Source organism: Spermophilus citellus, assembly GCF_964194105.1.
Source record: "Spermophilus citellus genome assembly, chromosome: 18".
NCBI classification, from domain to species: domain Eukaryota; kingdom Metazoa; phylum Chordata; class Mammalia; order Rodentia; family Sciuridae; genus Spermophilus; species Spermophilus citellus.
In genome coordinates this window covers 11903102-11924800 of record NC_138200.1, presented here as the reverse complement: position 1 = coordinate 11924800, position 21699 = coordinate 11903102, and the positions used below count along the sequence as shown (strand labels likewise).

The 21699-nt window shown below is 45.7% G+C and overlaps 1 protein-coding gene across 1 annotated transcript; it reads right to left on the bottom strand.

Moving 5' to 3' along the window:
• Positions 1-1755: 1755 nt before the first annotated feature.
• On the bottom strand, positions 1756-6918 carry LOC308637386 (cell adhesion molecule CEACAM6-like; the record flags this gene model as incomplete). The annotated part of the gene is made up of 4 exons (XM_081273690.1): positions 6796-6918; positions 5598-5963; positions 3423-3499; positions 1756-1941 (listed from the first exon to the last, which is right to left on the bottom strand). Exons 1-4 carry the CDS (start codon positions 6857-6859, stop codon positions 1756-1758), a joined length of 693 nt encoding a protein of 230 aa, XP_081129816.1. The 5' UTR covers positions 6860-6918.
• Between the last annotated feature and the right edge of the window lie 14781 nt (positions 6919-21699).

Genomic DNA, 21699 nt, shown 5'->3' with positions numbered 1-21699 from the left:
TGGGAGCAATTGATGATGGACAGCCAGGAGCACACAGCGCTCAGAGGCTCAGCTTCTCCTGTCACACCTCATAGAGGACATGGCTGCTCTAGGGCTATTCAGGGGCACTTGGAGGAGGACCCAGGGAGTGGTCTGGGCGGGGAGGGGGGGAATGGGCACACAGGCCCAACTGAATAAAGATGTCTCCTCTTGGTCAGCAACCCCAGAATATGCCCAGGGAGGGCCTTGGAGCCCCACTTTTCTCAGAGTCCACTGTCCCATGGTCCTCTCTGGGGAGAGGGCAGCTTCTTTGACTGGCTTCTCCCATCTGGCTTCTGTGCTTTCCTCAAGCCCAGGACCTGCCCTTCACCAGAACTCTCTCGCCCCCAGCCTCCCTTCCCACCAAGCACATCCCACGGTCCCCTCCCAGCACCACAATCAGGTGACCACACACAGACTCCTCAGAGTCCCCCTTGCATGTGATCAGAGTCCTGAGTGCTCAGGGGGCCTGAGGGACACAGTAAGAGCTCAGCTCAAGGGGCCTACCTGCTCGTTCATCAGTCACCTGCCTAGGTGAGAGTGCTGGGGTGTCATTTCTGGGGGTCCTGAGTCCTGTCACCAGCCCGCCATGGGCTGTGTGCGTGAGCTATGCGCATTTGAGCATCTGAGGGGACTGGCCTGACGTTATTGCCTGATTGAGCTGTGCGACGCATGTGTGCCTTTTCTCTCGCTCTGCCTGGGATCCCCCACAGCACCTGAGATGGGTGTGGCTTTCCAAGATGTCAGTCAATCTGCTGACCACAAGACATCACCAAGCCAGACTGCACCCTTCGAAACCCAATCCCTTGCCTTATTTAGATGGAAGTTTCTCCAATGTCTTCCCCAATAAATACACGGTTTTGGGTGTGCTCTCTCTCTTGCTCCTTCCAGCACTGGAGCTGATCCTTGGGGTCGCTGAGCCGTCCTGCCTTAGAAACTTATGTTCGTGTGCTGCGTGGTTTCTTCGCCAATTTCATAGTTATTGATCCAGCAGCTCCTTTGAACCCAGCTCATATCGCCAGTCTGGCCAGTTGGTGATATTCTCCCTTCCCTTGAGCTCCCTTTAGCTATCTCCATGGGGTAGGACCCATTCCTATGCTCCCGACAGAGAAACTGAAGTGCTCATGTGCTCCCTGTTGACAGGTGTGGAGGGAGGGCATGGAGGCCACCACACTGGCCATGTGGTTGAGGATCTGAAACCTGGGGAGTAAAGAGTGTCAACCTACCATTCAGTGCAGGGAACATAGAGGCAGCTTCATATCAACTGGAGCTCAAGGGTACAAGTTTCCAGAACCCTTGTGGGGAGAGAGATCCCAGAGGGAGAGCCCTGGGCCCTGGGGAGGACTGAGGCTGGGCCCCCTGTGGATTACCTGTGGTCCCTCTATCCTAGTGAGTGAAGACAATCCCTTTTTTTTTTTTTTTTGGTCCCAGGGATTGAACCCAGAGGTGCTCAACCACTGAGCCACATCCTCAACCCTTTTTAATGTCTTTTTATTTAGAGACAGGGTCTCACTGAGTTGCTTAGGGCCTCACTAAATTGATGAGGCTGGTTTTGAACTCATTCCTCCTGCCTCAGCCTCCTGAGCTGCTAGGATTACAGGTGTAAACCACCACACCCAGCTCAGTGCAGGTCTTGATAGGATTTTCCATTTTATTGTACTGACTATTCACAATAGTTTTATAAAGCAAGAGAGTTATAACCATTGTTTTTATAAGGAGAACATTTTTATTTCTGATTTAATTCATAGCAGGGGATAAAGCTAGTTTAAGAGGACCACTCCTGGTGGAACTGGTGGGGTTGGAGGCCTTGCACTGATACTCCCCGGGATCCTCCGGTCTGACGGGGTCTATGCTGAGGGTCCTGTGGTCCGGGGACAGCTGCATCCTGTCTGTGAGCTGCAGAGTCTGGCTATTGAGGATCCACTGATGGAGATTCCAGGGTCACCTGAGAGGCAGGTCATGGCCACAGGGCCCTCTTCTGTGATGCTGACATTGCTGGCCAGGATGGAAGGCTGTGTCACAGACTCTGTGAGTAAACTGAGGAGAGGACCCACTGATAGTGGGCCTGCGGCCTGGGGCCTGGGCCAGGCTCTTTGCTCAGAGACCTCAGTCAGCTCTGGTGCCCACAGTGAGCTGTGTAAGGTTGGCCAGACAGTGGCCCTGACCCTCTGCAGAGGCTGAGCGTCTTTGTTCAGATGATTATCTGTAAGGAGAGGGCAGCCCCTCCTTCTGATCCCAGATTAACCAGGGTGACTCTTGTCTGGACCCCTGAACATCTTTGTAGAATCTGCACCAGGACCCTCTTCTCAGTCCATGTGCCCAGCAACCTCATCATCAGGTAGAATTTTTTTCCTATACACTCCTGTTTGACCTTTTTGTGATTTTTCTCAGGTCCTGTTCCTTATTTCAATTGGGGTGTATTTTGAGGACATCCGGTTTGGCAGCCCTATCCATCTCTGGGGCCAGGAAAGTTTTACATGAAATACAATGGCATTTACTTTTTCTAAAATCATCTGTTCGAGAACAAAGATGGCCCAGAATAGTCTTACAACGGCAGAGTTGGAGAAGTTCCAATCTAAAGGATTTCTCCACCTAAGAGGACTTTGACTTCCTGGCCTGTGGATTGAATGTCACAATGAAGGAACTCTTTAGTGGGAAATAGTCACGGTTTGAACAAAAGATTGGCACTCTTAGGAAGAGAGGGAAATCACCTTCATGTAATAAAGGCCATATGTGAAAATCTCACATAATACTCAGTGGAGAAATACTGGGAGTCTTGACACTAAGACCAGGAACAAGACAAGGCCATCCCTTGTATTTCACCACTTCTCTTCAATGTAACTGTGGAACAATTCAACAAAGAAAACAAAGCCATTTTAATTTATGGGAAGAAAATAATCTTTGTACACAGGTCACATAATGTAGGTGGGGTCTGGGCATCTCTGTTCTGCAGACCACAGAGAGAAGATTGCCCTGTGGTACCTTTGGTTCCTGCAAAGGTGTCTTTCCACCTGAGCTGGCCTCTCTCACCTCCCACCAACCTGAGTCCTGAAGAACCAGGCAGGAGTGGGTATCCTGGGCAGATGCAGGAGGATCTGAGGGCTCAGAGGATGTGGGGCTGCCTGGGCTGTGTCTGACATGTGACTTTAGTTGCAGTATTTGTTCATGGACAGACCTGGCACAGGAAGTCAGAGCCTCTGCACCTCCTGATCCTCACTGACTGGCTGCCTACCTGGCCTTGAATCGTGGTACTAAGTCCCTCCAACTGCACAGACTCCCCTGCGTAGCCTTTTCAAAGCTGTCCTAGAGGTGGGTCCTGATGGAGACTGGGGGTTAAAGGAGAAATAGCACATGGGACACCAGGCACAGGTCTGGAAGTCTGGTAAATACCAAGGCCACAGGACCTTGAGCAGGGGCAGTTCTACCCAGGTTTTGAATAGTGGCTGACCCATGAAAAGTAGAGCAGACTCCAAGGAATGTTCTAAAAAGAGAGAGGGGGCAGGCAGGCAACACTGGCAGGCTTTGGAGCAGAACCATGTTCTCTATCCTTGGTTTTTAATGTCCCTTCTCTCATTGCAAAGTATTGTGGGGCTGACAATGCCTTGCCAGGGTAATTTTTCCTGCTTAGGGGGGAATAAGCCACTTGAGAAAATAAACTCTGAAGTAAAATGAAGAAATAGAGGCAAAGTTAAAAAATAGGCTTTAAAAGCAGAGTGCCTGATAGGATCTTCTAGTCCTTGTAGGAGCTGGAACAAAACTATTAAAAAATGGCTCTGATGGTTTATTTAAGGGGGTACATCAAAGGCAGGGATAAGGTTTCGGGGTTGGAGTCTTGCTTCATGGTGTCTTGTAGTCAACAGGTTGATTGGCATCTTGGCATGCTACATCCATCTCTGAGAGGCTGTGTGGCTACAGCAGGTGACTCCATCTCTGGTGCTGTGTGGGACCTGGCAGAAGTGAACAGGACTCACATATATCTGGGTGATCTTACCAGCTGGATCACCCCTGGAAGTTCCCAAATACCAGATTTTCCTGCTCAGTGACCTTCCATACCTATTTAGTCCACAGATGGCTCTCAACAGTGGAGGGCAGGTGAGGACCTTGTGGATCTTACCTGAAATATAGGTGAATGAACAGACACAGAAGAATGAACCAATGGAAATCTGGCCCTGATGGGCCACATGTGTTTATCCGATATGGGACAGAAATTTGAGGAGCAGCTAAGTTTTTTTTTTTCCATATGTGAAAATCATTATCAATACCCAAGGGTCTGACTTATTGGAAGGATATTTCTCTAGAAAATAGCAAAAGCTTCGAGGCCTGGGTCTTGGCCCCTGGGAGGAACATGGAATTTATACAATGGTCAGGAATCTGCATCCCGATCCTAGTCTTTGAAGGGATTGTGGATCATTGGCTCATTCCTATCTCCAGCAGCTATTGAAGTTGGTAACATTTGGACCTTGTGCTGAGTGCAGGGTGTAGAGTAGGCAGTGAGAAAACAAAGTTCTCTCCTTTATACCATGAAGCTGTGGTGGCCTATCAAGAAAGGATCAAGGACTGGTCTTGGGGTCCATGGCCACCTAATAAGGGCTCAAGTGTGGAGGGGAGGACGGTGCTGTGGCTGCACCCAGACCTGGTATGACTCTGACCTGCCAGTCTTGGTCTATGTGACTCTAATTCATTGACTTGAGTCCTGTGCCCAAGTTTTCCCTCAATAAGGTAGGATAAATGATATTTGACTTCAGATTGTCTTTGAGTTGGCCTTAAAATATTCATAGCACTTGACTTAAAGCTTCAGATAGAGGAGCTGATAAATAAATGGAATCTATTATTATGAGATTCCAAGAGAGAGGCTTCCTGTGCATGATCCTGCAAAAGAGCCTGTCAGGGCAACCTCTTGCCTCTGCTCATCTCCCTAGAGATGCTGACCTCTCCAGAGCATCCCCTGAGTCCCCTAGGTCAGTCTTCTAGTGGCTGAGAAGACTCGCCATTGCTTTTGCTCAGGTGTGGCTTTGGGGGCTGAGCCCTGGCTGGTAATCAGCTCCAGTAATCCTGGGACTCTGTAAGATGTAAATGGCTGCTCTTCATCAGCTCTGTCCAGGGGGTCCTGGCCCTCAGGACCTGGAGTCAGGAGCCTGGAATAGAAAGGCCTGGGTCAGGAGCTTCCCAGAACTATGCTTCTCTATGAGGGCCACAGGCAGCCCCTCAGGAGATTAAGTCAGCACTGACTCAGTCTTTCTCAGAGCCATGTCCATGGGGAGAGGCCAGGGAGGCTGGACTGAGACTGAACTTCACCTGCGGAGTCACCTGGCAGCCTGTCCACTCTGCATTGAGTGTCTGCAGGGTGGATTCAGAGAGAGGAATCCAATCTATTGAAGTTTGTCTCCACTGTGCGTGTCCTGCACTAAAAGCTCAAACCGCAGCAAAGGCACACAACATAGAGGAAGAAGTAGGCCCAAACTGACAGTCTTGTGTGTGTGTGTGTAGTGGAATCAACCCCAGCCCACCCCCAGGGGTCACAGAAAACCACTCACAGTATGCATAGAACTGTCCAGATGCTTCCATAGAGAGTCATTCACGATATACACAGATGTGTCCAGATGCTTTTTCAGCCTGAAGATCACTACTTAGGGTTTGCAGAGTGTAGAATCCCGTGTCCTCCAAGGTGACCTTCTGGAACAGCAGGGATCCATTGGGGTATACCGTCTCTCGACCACTGTAGGCAGGCCCTGGGATAATTCCTTGAGTGGCTGTTAGGTATATCGCGATTTGATGGCTGTCAATGCCCCTTTCCCCTTTGTACCAGGTGTAGCCTTTGACGTTCTCTGACACATTGTGGGCAAGTAGAAGAACATCGGTCCCTTCAGCAGCAGTGAAGGGCACAGATTCAATAGCAAGTTGGGCAGTGGTGGGCAGGTTCCAGAAGGTTAAAGGTGAGACTAGAACTGAGGGGAGAGAAATCCATCAGTTTTTGGTGGGAAAATGGAGCTCTGGGTCCTTAGCAGGTGTCTTCATCCCTCAACCTTGGAACCTGGAGTGAGCGAGAGTGTGTGTGTGTGTGTGTGTGTGTGTGTGTGTGTGTGTGTGAAGGTCAGCAGTGTGACTCATTTCTTAAGCACCCCTGAACTTGTCATTTCCTTTGGAATGGTATTCCCTGGGTGTCTGCAAGGCTGGCCCCTCAAGCCTGCAGATCCCTGCTCACCCTCAGGCTGTCCTGGGCACTGGCCTCCCCTGACCATCTCCTGGCAGACCCTGGGTCTTCTCTTTTGACATTTCCCAGCTCTCTGCCCTGCGTGCCTCTTTTCAGCCCCTCCTCCATCTCTTTGCTGGCCTGTCTTCCTGCCCACTGGAAGGAGACTCCATGACACGGGGACTAGTCTGATCTTTTTTGTGGCCCTGGTGCCTGGAACAGGCTCAGACACCTGTGGATGAGTGAAGCAGGTCCCAGCCCTGAGTGTCCAGGTGTCTGCCAGTCTCTGAGGTTGGTGCCTACAGACAGTGTTCATGCCCTGACACAGTTGTTAGTATCAATTTTCAAAATATATTGGCCAGTGATGATTGAATTGGGAAAAGAATAATAGAACTTATTTTCCCCCTTCGTCAGTTCCGGGTGACAGAGTTTCCCGTTGCTGGGGCTTCTGTTCTGCTGTTTTGTTCTCTCTCCTCAGGCTCCAAACAGAAGCCCCGTGTCCCTGTGAGGTCCTCATCCTCCCCAGGAGACCTGGGCCAGTCTCTGCTCCTGTCTTTCCTCCTACTCCCAGGGAATCATCTCTTTACCTGCCAGCAGAATCCCCTGCCAGGAGACATGTCCTCTGTGGGGAGAGGCTGAGGGGGGCTCCATGGTCTCTGCTGCCTGCTCTGTCCTCCCTGTGTGGCAAAGAACCGGGTTTCCAGACCTGTTCCCAAGCAGGCTGCTCAGGCCACTCAGCTCTGCTGTCCTCTCTGGCTGAGCCTCCTCCCAGGGCAGGAGCACTTCCCAGGGTCACATGGGCTGGGGGTGGGACTGCCTAGGAAGCCTCTCTGTCCCCTCCCCTTTCAGTCTTGCCTCTTCAAGTGTCAGTACCCCAGACCCCAGACCACACTTGAAGAAGCAAGGCTGATGGAGATCTTGTCCCCTGAGAGAAACCCTGGCTCAACCTGACCTGACCTCTGCTGTACCATGGCCTTGGGGCTGTGATCACCACACAGGGGACCCCTGGGGTCCCTAATGGTGGTTGATTTTCTCTGTGACACAGAAAAAAAACCTATTTGCCTATGTCCATCTTTGCAGTATTCCCAGTCGCTCTGGGAAGGTAAATGAGCTTCCAGCAAAGGGGGTCACACAGATGACTTTGGGGGTTAGAATGGGGCCTCCTAGTGATGACCGGAGAGGGGGGCTTAGCCACATGTGGATCTATTTGTGGACTCTATTCTGTTCCATTGATCCTTTTGATAATTTTTATACCAGTGTCACACTCTCTTGATTATTATAGCTTTCTAATAAGTCTTGAAGTGACATAATTTAGTCTTCCAAATTATTTTTTATTTCGGAGTTGTCTTGGTATCTAGGTCCTTTGTATTGCCAGGAGAATGTTTTAATTAGCTTGTCAATTTCTTTATTTTTAAAGGCTCCTGGGACATGGATAGGGATTGCGTCAAATCTATAGACCAATTTGGGGACTGTTGGCATCTCAGTGTTAGGGGACAGACAGATGAGGAGGATGGTGGATGGTGGTTCTTTGCCACACAGGGAGGACAGAGCAGGCAGCAGAGACCATGGAGCCCCCCTCAGCCTCTCCCCACAGAGGACATGTCTCCTGGCAGGGGATTCTGCTGGCAGGTAAAGAGATGATTCCCTGGGAGTAGGAGGAAAGACAGGAGCAGAGACTGGCCCAGGTCTCCTGGGGAGGATGAGGACCTCACAGGGACACGGGGCTTCTGTTTGGAGCCTGAGGAGAGAGAACAAAACAGCAGAACAGAAGCCCCAGCAACGGGAAACTCTGTCACCCGGAACTGACGAAGGGGGAAAATAAGTTCTATTATTCTTTTCCCAATTCAATCATCACTGGCCAATATATTTTGAAAATTGATACTAACAACTGTGTCAGGGCATGAACACTGTCTGTAGGCACCAACCTCAGGGAATAGTTCTAGAAATTGGGCCCACTCTGCTGACCCCCACACGCTTTCTTTTCCAGAAGCAATTTCCCTGCAGCCCTGCCTAAGTGGACAGGCCGTGTCACACTCCTCAGCAAGCTACCTGCTATCTTCTGGAGAGACGCAGGCCCGAAAAAATGTCCATAAGGGGACCCAAGTTACACTGAAGGGGGAGATTTTTGTGACTCTTTCCACAGACCAGATCCCCAGATTCAGGGAGATGAGGATAATTCCTCTTAATCATGAAATCTGTGAGATTCATGATTAAGAATCCAATTAGAACTGGTCAGCATGGGCCAAGGTGACCTAGAGTTGTTATGGCAATGGGGACTTGAAAGTCTGATGTCATCTTGATGTCAGACACTTGAGGTGAACGTGGGCAGGACTCTATGGGACCCCCAATAAAACTGGAGGTACCTTGTCCCTCTCCTAAGAGGACACTCTCTCCCTTGAGAGTATCCCCTTTCCCTTTTCCCCATCCTTTCCGTAACTCATGCCTGTTACTCTGAGCGACATGTCTGAGATCTTTCACTCTTGATGGCAAGAATCGAGGTTAAAGGGGGGGTCTTCACGCTGCCTCAGTTTCTCGGAAGGCCCCAGCTCTGTAACACCATGAGCAAGGTATAATCCTCCCAAGTATAATTCCTCTCAGCTTTTCATCAGTGTTTTGTAGTTTTCAGTACCCAGGTTTTGGACATATTTTTAAAATGAGATTTATCCCTGTACATTTCATTTATTTTTTATTTTTTATAATTTTTTTAAGTGAAAGAGGAGAAAGGAGAGAGAGAGAGAGAGAGAGAGAGAGAGAGAGAGAGAGAGAGAGAGAATCTTTTTAAAAAAATATTTATGTTTTTGGGTATAGATGGACACAACGCAATGCTTTTATTTTTATGTGGTGCTGAGAATCGAACCGGAGTCCCGCCCGTATTAGGTGAGCGCTCTACCACTGAGCCACAATCCCAGCCCACATTTCATTTTTTTTTTTAATGATAAAGGTGGAGAATTTATAATCTGAAAATCTGACATTGGAAGTGCTTCAAAGTCTGAAACTTTTTGAACACTAGCTTTTCAAATTTCAGTCATTGGGGCACTTTGAAATTTTGATTTTCTAATTAGGGATGCTCAATTGGCAAAGTTTATGCAAATATTAAAAAATCTAAAAAATTGCAAAATCTGAAAGCATTTATAAGGGACATTCAACCTGTATTGTATAATATGATGAGTTAAGGTCTTACTTGTAATGACATTGTATTCATGATATAATATTTCTTTTTAACTTTCTATTTCTGATTATTTGTTACTAGTGTAGAAACACATTGATTCTTGTATACTGGTCTTGTATTCTGCTACCTCAACTACACCTATCAATTTGAATATGTTTTTTTTTTAACTATTTTGTAGGATTTTCTGTCACGTTTGAGAAGAAAGAAACGTCTACTCTTTCCTTTCTAATCTGGATGCTTTTACATTTTTTCCTTGGCTTTTTGCCCTGGTGAGTGTCTCCCATCCTGCACTGATGAGAACTGTAAATGGTCCAAACACAACTGGACAAGAGCCATGCTCCTGACTGTATTAGAAAGCTTCCCATTTTGCACCATCCAGTATGGTCTCATCTGTGGGGTCTCTGTAGATGTTTTTCATTAAGTGAATTCCTTTCTGCTGAGAGTTTTTGTTTTATCAGAAATTAATTTGAGTTTAATCAAATGCTTTTTCTACTTATATTGAGATAATCACATGGTCTTTCATATATATATACACACATATATATGTATATATATATATATATATATATATATATATATTTATAGTTGGCCACAATACCTTTATTTTATTTATTTACTTTTATATGGTGTTAAGGATTGAACCCAGCGCCTCGCTCGTGCTAGGTGAGTGCTCTACCACCGAGCCACAACCCCAGTTCCTGGTCTTTCTTTTGTACTTTGTTAATATGGTAAATTAACATTGGTTGATTCTCTAAAGTTAAGCCAATTTTGAGTGCCTGGGATAATCTCCAAATGGCCATGAGGTCGTATCCTTATTGGATTCAATTTTGTTAATAAATGTTACATCTATGAATATGAGGGACATTGGAGAGTAGTTTGTTTGTTTGTAGAGTCTTTTTCAAGGTCAACATCCAGAAAAGAGAGGTTGATCTTTAGTTTCCACAAACCTCAATTGCTCATTCAGTTTCTCTCTACTTCCTTTATCTCCATCTCCAATTTTCTTTTGATCCTATTTTTTTCACTTCTCTCTCTTCCTCTTCCTCTTTTCTCTTCATTCTTCTCTCCTAATCCATTTCTCCTTACCTTGGCAAATCACATTAGTAGATTTTTTGCAGGGGGTGGGTACCAGGGGTTGAACCCAGCAGGTGCTTTATCACTGAGCAACACCTCCAGCCACCTACCCGCTTTTATTTCTTTTTCTTTTTGAGACAGGTCTTGCTAAGTTGCTGTGTCTGGCTTTGAACTTGTGATCCTCCTGCCTCAGCCTCCTGAGCTCCTGGAATTATAGGTATGTGCCACTGGGCCTGGCACATTAGTAGATTTTAAACAGCTTTAAAAATTGGTTCTTTGCTGTCTGAAATTGGCATTAGCCCCAAAATTTATATAAGAAATCAAGTGAGCACTGGGAATGTAGTTCAGTGACAGAGCATATGCTCAGCATGCACAAGACCTTGGGTTCAAAAAAAAAATAAATAAGAATTAAGGTGGTTCATATCTCTGCAAACAAACAAATAAATTCTACATTCCAATACTTTCTTCTTCTAGAGTAGCTCACAGTTTATTTATTTACTTATGCAATGGATAAGTCCATTGCAATAGATTTTTTTTTTTAATCTTGTAACTTGGTTACACAAATACAATGGGGCAAAAGCCTTTCTTCCTGTAAGAGGAAATCAGACTTGACTAATCCCTAGGTTGGTTCAGAAGAAGCCAAATCGGGTGTTGATAAATGCTGATATATTACATATCAGTAAATAACAGACCATATAGGAGATATTCACAAACTGCAAAGAGGACAAATTATTTGACTCAGAATAGAATTACACCAGAAATTAACCACAGCATTCTCCACCAAAATCTTCCTGTTGGAAGGGTTGTGGTAGTGGTAAAGCACTTGTCTAGCATGTGTGAGGCACTGGCTTTGATCCTCATCACCACATAAAAACAAATAAATAAATAAAGGTATTGTGTCCATCTACAACTAAATTTAAAAAAAAAATCTTCCTGTTAGAAATCTAAGACATTCTTTTTCTTTTTTCTTTTTGTGGTACTGGGGATTCAACCCAGGGTGCTCTAACACTGAGTTTCACCCCAGTCCTTTTTATTTTTTAAATTTTGAGATAGCATCTCCCTAAATTGCCCAGTCTGGCCTCAAATTTGTGATCATCCTGTATCAGCCTCCCCAGTTACTAGGATTACAGGTGTGCACCACCACACCCAGCTAAAAACATTCTTCTAAATAACTTCTGAGGGAGTGCATTTTAGAATTTAATTAGAGTGTCTATTTTTCACATTTCTTTCTTTTTTGGGGGGGGGTACTGGGGATTGAACTCGGGAGCCACTGAGCCAGATCCCCAGCCCTATTTGGTATTTTATTCAGAGACAGGGTCTCACTTAGCACCTCACTTTTGCTGAGGCTGGCTTTGAACTCACGATCCTCCCACCTCAGCCTCCTGAGCCCCTGGGATTACAGGCGTGAGCCACTGTGCCAGGATCACATTTCTTTTTAAATGGAGCCTCTTACAAGCTCTAATAGGAGATTTGTAGTGCAGAACTGTAGGTCTTGGAGAAAACCCATTTCTTCTCTTGCAGAAACTACTCCCCATCAGGAAAGTAGCTCCCGGCTGTTTCTAGGCCCCATGGAATCTGAACACTTGACTATGGGACACCAAGGGCCTGTGACTTGAGCTGAACATCACAGTCCAGGTGCTGTCTGAGTGGCCAAACCCTGACACTGGTTGTGCACAGTAGCGTCCATAATTCATGGGAAAGGTCAAGAGGTCAAAGGGCACAAGTGAATGCCTGGCAGGTGGCCCAAACTCCATGGCGCCTGTTCCTCCTGTCTCTCCCTCTACCACATCTAGGGGCTCATGGGAAACTCCTGCTTTCCAGAGCAAAGACCAAGCACACGTGGATGGTCGCGACCTTGGCTGTCTGTTCAGAGGTGGCCCTGAGGGAGGGGCCCACTTGTGTGGACGGAGAGAAGACCTTAGTCCTACTTCTGCCTGGATCCCAAGTGGGTCACATGGTCAACGATCTGAAAAGAATAAAAATTTAAAATGGGGACAGGGAGGTATGTAGGGAGGTATGTGAATGGTCCTCTGAGATGTGCGCAGAGTGCTATCCACTCTCTGAGTGCTGAGTGGACCGTGTCCGCCAACGTCTTTCCCCATCCGACTGTCCTCCCTGAGCTGTGGACAGATAAAGTGGATCATGGGATGAGGGCTCACTCTAACAATGTCACATTGTTCCTCCTGAGAGGAACTGTAACCCACCAGGGATATTTGTCTGGCAGATTCCAAAATTAAACAAGAGGAAGAAAGGACCACAAGGTAGATCTCTAGACAACACTCCTGCCACTGCAGAGTTGGCCTGAGGACTGAGATACCCTATCTCCTAGCCTAGCCTGAGGAAAATGACTCCATTTGAAAGTCTGAGCCTCATTTGAAAATGGTGATAATTCCTTCCTTGCAGGCAGGTGATTAAGTTTAAAAGGAATATAAAGAAAGTATGTATGGCCAAGCCAGGCTGACTTGGGTTTAAGACCTGTCTTGTCATTCAGGGGTTATATAACTAAGAAGTGGGGGCTGAGGCTGAGTTGGATGCTTGTTGTCATCCATCTATTCTGACATCTTGACCTCCATAGTCTTTATATTATCTTTATTGGGCCATCAAAACAAAGTTGTCACAGACAGGGCAGCTTAAGCAACAGAAGTTAATTTTCTCACGGTTCTGGAGGCTGGAAGTCCAAAAACAGAGCATTGGCAGATTTGGTTTTCCTGGGGCTTCTCTTCTTGGCTCACAGACACTGTCTTCTCCCTGTGTCCTCATGTCATCTTTCCTCTGTGCACACTTGACCCAGGTGTTTCCTTGTGTGTTTAAATTTCCTCTTCTTAATGTGGTACATATACACAATGGAATATTACTCAGCCATAAAGAAGAATGAAAGGATAGCATTTGCTGGCAAATGGATAAAACTGGAGGCTATCATGCTAAGTGAAATAAGCCAGTCCTAAAAAACCAAAGGCTGAATGTTCTCTCTGATATGCAGATGCTAACTTATAATAAGCAGGGAGGTGGGGAAGGGAAGAACAGAAATTCACTGGATTAGATAAAGGAGAATGAAGGAAAGGGAGGGGGGATGAGAATGGGAAAGACAGTAGAATCGGACATAACTTTCCTATGTTCATATATGAATACACGACCAGTGTAACTGCACCTCATGTACAACCACAAGGATGGGGAGTTGTCGTCCATGTGTGTATGATATGTCAAAATACATTCTACTGTCATATATAATTTAAAAGAACAAATAAAAAATTTAAAAAACACACACAAAAAATTTCCTTTTCTTATCAGAATACCAGTCAGTTTAGATTAAGTTTCATACCAATGTCTCCAAACACAGTCACATTCTGAGGTATTGGGGGGTTAGTGCTTCAGTGTGTAAATTTGGGGGAGACACAGTTCGGTCCTCTCTCCTCCAAAGAGCAGATGGCAACACCCAAAGTCATAATCTCATCAGGGACACAAAGCACGTCTCCCAGAATATCTCTAGTAGTTCCCCAGATCACTCAGAATAAAGCTGGAGTTCTCTGTTCTCTTAGAAAGGACTGTGACAGAATTGAACAGAGAAAAGGGGCATCTTGTCTTCACCTTTGTGATTCAGATATGGGGAGTTAGGGGAATAGAAAGAATTTACATAAAAGATGTTGGGGAAGCCCTTTCATGCTTAACTTCATTTAACTCCAAAAACACCCACGGGGCAAATATTCTATGGAGGTCCCGATGCAATGTACAAAAAGAAATGTATTTCTAAGTGCTTCTGAAGTCATGGTAACTTTGTCTCTGCACTACCACGTGGGGTGTCCAGGGAATCGTCCAACTGTCCGTTTCTTGATTCCAGTAATGAGTCGTGGGCTCCCACTATGTACCAGGCACCAAGCCCACAGCAAGAACAAAATGAATACCATCATTGATCTCCAGCTGTTTACTTGACAACTAGTATCTAAAAGGCATTCTGAGACGGTTTAGGATTTCTGATCCCAAACCCAATTTCTCGTCTCAGTGTGTTCCTGACGCTTCTCTTTCTCTCATGCCCAGTCCTTCAGCAAATCCTCTGAACTCCACTGTCAAAACACACCCCACCACCCACCCTGTCCATCGCTTCTCACCTGGGTTACTGCAGTCACCTCCTCCCTGGGTTCCCTTTGCTCAACCCAGCAGCTTGGTGGGATGCTGACACAGGAGACCAGCTGGCATCCCTGCTCTGCCTGGAACTTTCTAGTAGTTCCCCAGATCACTTAATACAGCTGGAGTCCTCACGCTGAGGATGTCCTCAGGATGTGGCTTCTCCCTCTCTGACTCCTCCTCCTCTCTCTCTCCCTCACCCTCTCCTCCAGCCCTGCCGGCCTCCTCTGGTTGCTCAGACAGCAGATAGCCCCAGGTGGGCTCCCCCACCACCTCCAGGTCCACCTTTAACCTTTGCCTTCTTAGGGAGAACTTCCCTGATGACCATCTTTTAAGTTTAAACAAAGAAAAACAAAACAAAGCCAAGCATGCTTTGTTTTATTTTAACCCACTAAGCCACTTTGTTGTTATTATAATTGTGGTGCTTTTTGGTTTACTGTATCTTCCCCATTGACTCACAGGTCACCTCCACTGGGGCTGCCATTCTTTTTTTTCTTTTTAGTTTTAAAGCTGTATCCCCAGTGTTTAGAAGAGTGACAGACAGTAGGTGGTTAGTTGGAAATTTTGAATGAATATGCAATTACATATAGTGGTCAAAAGAGAGAAATAGGGAGCCTTCTAATAATGCATAACTGGGGCTTCTGACTTACACCAATTTTCTTTCCTGAGTTAACCTAGAGCTCACCAAGGGGCAGGCATGAGAGTTCTAGCAGGGGGACACGACATGGGCAAAGACTAGTGGGTGTAACCTCTTAAAGGTCCATAGCCCTTCCCCTGAGACCAAGCACTTAATATATAGGCCTTCTGGGGACACTTATCTAAACCATAGCTAATGTATATCCTCCTCCAAAAAATTGAAAACTGGAACTCAAATACATGTGCACACACACATTTTAGCAGTACAATTAACAATAGCCAAAAGATGGAAAAAGCCTGATTATTTTGTTTATTAATAGATGAATGAATAATTGTGAGATGCGTACCTCTGTCTACTTATCTGCACACATACACACACAGTGGAATATTATTCAAACATAAAAAAGAATGAAGTACTTATACATGCTATAGCATGGATGAACCTCAAAGTCATGCTCATGCCATTTTGAGATTAATGCTGTGGCATGTATCAATAGCTCATTCCTATGTATGTCTCGATAGTATCTTCTTGTAAGGTCACACCATGGTTTCCCAGTTTGGAGGTATTACAAATAAATCTACTATGTACATTCATGTTTAGGTCTTCATGTGGACATATGCTTTTACTTACTAGGGGAAATATCTGCAAAACATCTCTCCAACAAAGGACTTGTAACTGAAATGCTTATAACTCAGCAATAAGAAGATTACAATAAGAAATGGGCAAAAGATTCGAGCAAACACTTCACCGGAGAAGATATTGGATGGCAAATAAGCAGAAAAAGATGGTCAACATCATGGGCTGTTAGAAAAATACAGAATGCAAACACAAGTAGATGCCACTACTATTAAAATGGCTAAATCAACAAGGTGACTATATGAACTGTTAGCAAAGATGAGGAGGAACGTGAACCCACACTCTGCTGGTAGGAATGTAAAATGGAATAACCATTTTGGAAAACCATCTGGCGGCTACTTTAAAATTTAAACCATGCCACTCGGCAGCTTTATTCCATTGCTACATCAATCTTATTAAGGGGAAATCAAGTGGAATTATCTTGGAAGGTGTTTGCCTGACAAATAGACCTTATTGATGAAGGATACGTAGGGTAGTGACACTTTCAAGTCAATCTGCTGTGGTTACTGTCCCCTGGTGGCTCTCAGCAAACATGGCTCTATCCATGGTGCTAAGTTCCCTCTCTTCACTGACACCAAGATGGCAGTCCTGGCACTACCAGCATTAAACTTTACCTCTTTCTTCTTTTTTTTCCCTGTATGGTGAAAAGATTATAAATCATGTCTCTTCAGGTCTGATGGTGAATGCCTGTAATCCCAGCAGCTTTGGAGGCTGAGACAGGAGGATTGCAAGTATGAGGCAAGCCTCAGCAATGTAGTGAGACTTTGTCTCAAAATTAACTGGGACTCAAATACATGTGCACACACATTTTAGCAGCCCAATTAACAATAGCCAAATCAGGGTTGGAGATGTAGCTCAGTGGTAGAGTCCCCCTGGGTTCAATCTCCAGTATCAATAAAATAACATAAAATAAAACATGCTTCATTTTACTTGGGAGAAGATTGAAGGCTAAAAAGAGGAAATAAATTGTACAACTCAGAGAAAATTAGGACAGGTCTAGAATCTCTTCTGAAAGCCTGCAATTTCCAAGTATCACAGCTTCTCTTCTTTTTACACACTTAAGGGGATTTTTTTCCCCCAAACGGAGCTCCAGGTCCAAGGTTTTGGTGTTTTAATGTCAGATTGGCCTTAAAGGGGTTAATCTAATCTCCAGTGTGACTGCATTCAAGAGTATTGGCATATAGCAATGCCAGTTTCATCTTCCATTCCTTTTTATGATGGGGCAGGCACTGGGGATTGAACACAGTGTGCTTTACCACTGAGTCACAATCCCAGCCCTTTTAATTTTTTTTTTTTTATTTTGAGACAGGGTCTCAATAAATTGCTTAGGGTCTCGCTAAGTTGCTGAGGCTAGCTTTGAACTCAAGATCCTCCTGCCTCGGCCTCTGGAGCCACTGGGATTACAGGCGTGCACCACCGCACCCAGCTCATGTTTCCTTCTTATTTTCTCCACATCTTTGGTGAGTGTCTTAAGGCCTGGAAAGATAGCATGACTTTTCATTAAATGATCTAGACTCCTGCTCTTTGTAATACAAAATCCTGTAACCTGAATACAAATCTGTTTGCCAAGTCAATAATTTTGTTTACTAGAGAACACTGGGAGCCTTGGAAATGAATCGTTTGGACGACTTGCGTATCTTTGGTGGTGAGCGGCGGTGGCGGTGGGAAAGACAGATTGCAGGCCGGGTTGAAGGGCTGGGTTCCTGCCTGTGGCCACCATTTCCTGGTTTTGTAATCCAAGTTTTTACTTCTCCTTTCCAGGGCTCAACTTCTCAGTCCCTGAAGTGCGTCAACAGAACCAGTTCTGAGAATGAGCCCCCCAGGTGGAAGGGCCGCAATGACCATGGGGAGGAGTGGACCACAGAGTTGTGTGATTTGCTTTGATAAAGGAAGGTTTTCTGGAAGTCATGTGGATGTGATGCGTGCAAGGAGGTAGATAAATCCTGTGGTGGGAAATAGGATGTCCACAGTCTCAATGGTTCACCCAGAGTGCTTGCTTAGCTAGCTGAGAATGCAACTAACAGGCTTTAAGGGCCTCCTGATGGGACACATGGGTGACACAGAATATTACCAAAAACAATTAAAGTGACTAATCATACAGAAACCATCAGACAGGTCCATATTGGGTAAGATGCCACAGTACAGTGTCGATTAAGATGACCGCAAAGACAAGACGATCTGTGTTTGATCCCGGAATCTCTGATGGGAAAGTAACGACACTGTGAAGGATGTTATTGGGATAACAGAGGATAATTGAAAAATGGCTTATTTGTTAGACACAATATAGTAGTAATGTACACTGCTTGGGTATGATAATGGTCGTGTGGTTAAATAGAACAAATCATTATTACTATTATTATTATTATTTGGTACCTGGTATTAAACCCAGGGGCACTTAACCACTGAGCCATATCCCCAGTCCTCCTTCATATTTTATTTAGAGACAGGGTCTCGCTGAGTTGCTCAGGGAGTTGCTAAGTTGCTGAGGCTGTCTTTGAACTCATGATCCTCTTGCCTCAGCCTCCCATACAGTTGGTATGCCCCTGGCTAAAGTTATTATTGGTAAAGACGTTCTTGCTGAAGCACCTAATGGTGAAAGTCACAAGGTCTAAAATTTATTTAAAACAATTTTTTTTAGTTGTAGTTGGACACAATACTTTTATTTTATTTATTTATTTTTATGTGGTCCTGAGATTGAACCCAGCGCTTCACCCTTGCTAGGAGAGCACTCCACTGCTGAGCCACAGCCCCAGCCCCAAATTTTAATTTTTTTTATTTTAAAAATAAATTTTAGGATCTGGGGTTGTGGCTCAGAGGTAGAGCGCTTACCTCGAACATATGAGGCACTGGGTTTGATCCTTAGCACTATATAAAAATAAATAAAGATTAAAAAATTAAAATTTTGTGTTGTAGGTATATAAACAGCAAAATGTTAATGGTCGGTGAATCTAGGTGAAGAGTATACACCTGGTCATTGTTTGTCTGTTTAGTGGCGCTGGGGCTTGAACCCAGGACCTCAAATATGCTAGGCAGGCGCTGTACTGGTGAGCCACACCCCCAGGCCTCTGGTCATTATTCTATCCTTGCAATTTTTCAATAGGTCTGAAAACTTTCAAAATAAAATTAGGGAACAAAAAAGAAATAGAGAACACTTGGGCAGCTTTGGAGCCAGGTGGGATCGGAGGTTTCCGACATTATGGTGCATGGAGCAAGCCCTGTGTGGGGCTGCGCTCAGGAATGACAGATGGGGAGACGGCTGGGGAAAGACAGCCACGGCGCAGGTGATCAGGCAGGGGCAGAGGGAGGGGCTGGAGCTGGGCAAACCCCAGGGGAAATACTTCTTTCTCACATCACTGCGCAAGTCTCAGAGGAGTAAAAATGTGTTTTCTGGAAGGTTTATCACCATGAAAGAAGTCTTTATACTTCGCAGTGTGGTATTTGTCTCCACGGAGGGTGCCCCACCCAAGTGCTAAAAGATCTGGCTTAACCCTCTATTGGTAAATATCCAGAGAAAGTCCTGTCATGATCTGGGCTTCTTGTAACCCATGAGCCCATCATCTAGGTGAAAAGGAGAACAAAAGCAGAATGAGTTCGCCGAACTGTGGTCTGAGGGGCCCAGGATTGATTATTCTAGATTGGCCACAGCTTGATTCAGAAGACTTGGAGAAGGCCCTTTCCTTAGCTCTTCCATAAGACAAGAAAGATTTGTAATTGTTGCATCTAACAGCAACCCACCCCAAAAAGTAACAAAACAAACAAAAACAAACCCAGTAGTGGCAGTGCTGCAGATGAACTCCTTAGATCTCTTTATGCCACTTTATGGCACTGACAGTAAATGACAGCGTTTGTCATTGTTAGTATATATGCTCTTATTATGAAGTAGGGATTCATAGAAATCCACCGACACCCCTGCATCCCACATGGTGTAGCGGTCAAGAACTGGCTCCTGGGATGGCACCTGTGTCCAGCACTGGAGTGGATATGGTATCTCTCATCTAGATTCCCTTGGCCAGCTGACGTCAGCTAATGATGTCTCATCGTTTCCCTTTCTCTGGAGAACGATTTTTTTTAAAAGAATTCTCTTTAGCTGTAGTTGGACATAGTAACTTTATTTATTTTTGTGTAGTGCTGAAGATTGAACCCAGTGCCTCACACGTGCTAGGCAAGCTCTGCCACTGAGCCACAACCCCAACCCTGGAGAATGATTCTTGCCCAGTGAAAGCCCCTGACCAAGAAGGCTACACACCTCTTATGTTCTCAGCTCAGGGGAAGGCCTCAGTCAAGGACTGGTTGGAATGGGAATGCAAATGGTTGCCTGCTTCATGGGGGTCCACTTTGTGGTGCAATGTATGGAGTCTGACCTCGGTGAGTCTCTAGGCAAGATGCATCCTTTCTCTGTCTTTCCCCCCCCACTCCTGCTTCCCCTCACTCTTCTCCTCAGACCTATCCCTCAATAAAACACTTGAGACAGAATCCCTGACTTGGGCTCTGCTTCTAGGATACCCAACCCAAGAAAAATATTTCCTAACAGTGGAGATTAGACACCGTAGCTGCTGTAACATAGTAGATGTTTGGTTTTAACTTGCATGGCATCCACTTGGCAGAGTACAGGGGGAAGGTGTTCTCTGCTTTCCTCAGACTTACACCGACTGAGGCAGGGGGAGGTGCTGTTGCCTCCGTGTGCGCATCCAGGATGGCCCTGATGTCAATGTCTAGCTGATAAATGGTGGAAAGAGAAGGTATTCCCGCTTCTCAATCCTTCGGATTCAGCCATAACAGAAGTCATTTCTGCCCATGGTGGACACTAGTCACATGGTCCACCTCGAGGCAAGGGGAGCTAGGACCCTGTCTGGACAGTCACTCCTTAGCAATGTCTCAATACCCTAGAGGGGGAGCAAGGATCTCTGCTGGGTAGTTACCTCTGCCACACTGCATGGCCTTGGGTCAATTATTTAGCTTCTGTAGGGATCTGTTTCTGTACCTATAAAATTGAGCCATTAATAGGGTCTCCCTTGAAGTTGTAGTATATGATCACATAACTGCTTAGGCTGGGCCCTGGAACAAAATAAGGACCCATTGTGTTAACTATCTTACCATTTGTGGAGAAGCGACTTGGTTTATGTATAGATCTTAATCCTTATCACAACCCATCAGTGCAGATGACCATGGCACCTACTTTATGGAAGAGAACCACGAAGTTTGGACAATGACCCAAGGCCACATGATCGAAGGCAACTGAGAAGAGCCCATAGTAAGCAGTTTTAGAGACCAAGGGTGGACAGACGTGGAGTTAAACAGCTCCACTCCAGCTTTTGCCTTTGCCCCTTGAGATAGGCAAGATTCCCAAGAAGGCTGGTTGATATCCTGGCTCAGGTCTGCAGCTCCAGGCCCCACCAGCCTTTCGGTTCTCATTCCCGTTGCTCTCACCCACGATGGTCCAGCCACCTGCTTTCTGTCTAACCCTTGTGAAGGCCAAGCTTGATCCCATCTTGGGCCCTTTGTACCTGCCCTTCCCCCTGCCTGGAATGCTTCTCCCGCATGTCTTTCCATGCCTGGCTCTTGCTTTTCATTCTTTTCCCAACTCAAACATCAATCACCACCTCAGGAAGACCCTCCCTGGAGCAGTCATCTCAGTCACTTTCATGTCCCCTGGTTTTCAGTCTTTGCCTAGCACCCAGAACCACCTAGTATTTTCCATGCCCAGGCATTTGTTTAGTGTCTGTCTCTCTTCCTAGGCTACAAGCTCAAAGAGAGCCATGGTCTCATTTGCCATGACTTCCTGGTGTCTCCAGCAACGAAAATGTTGCCTGGCACAAAGTCAAACCTCAGCCCATATTTAGTGACTCATGCAAGACGTTT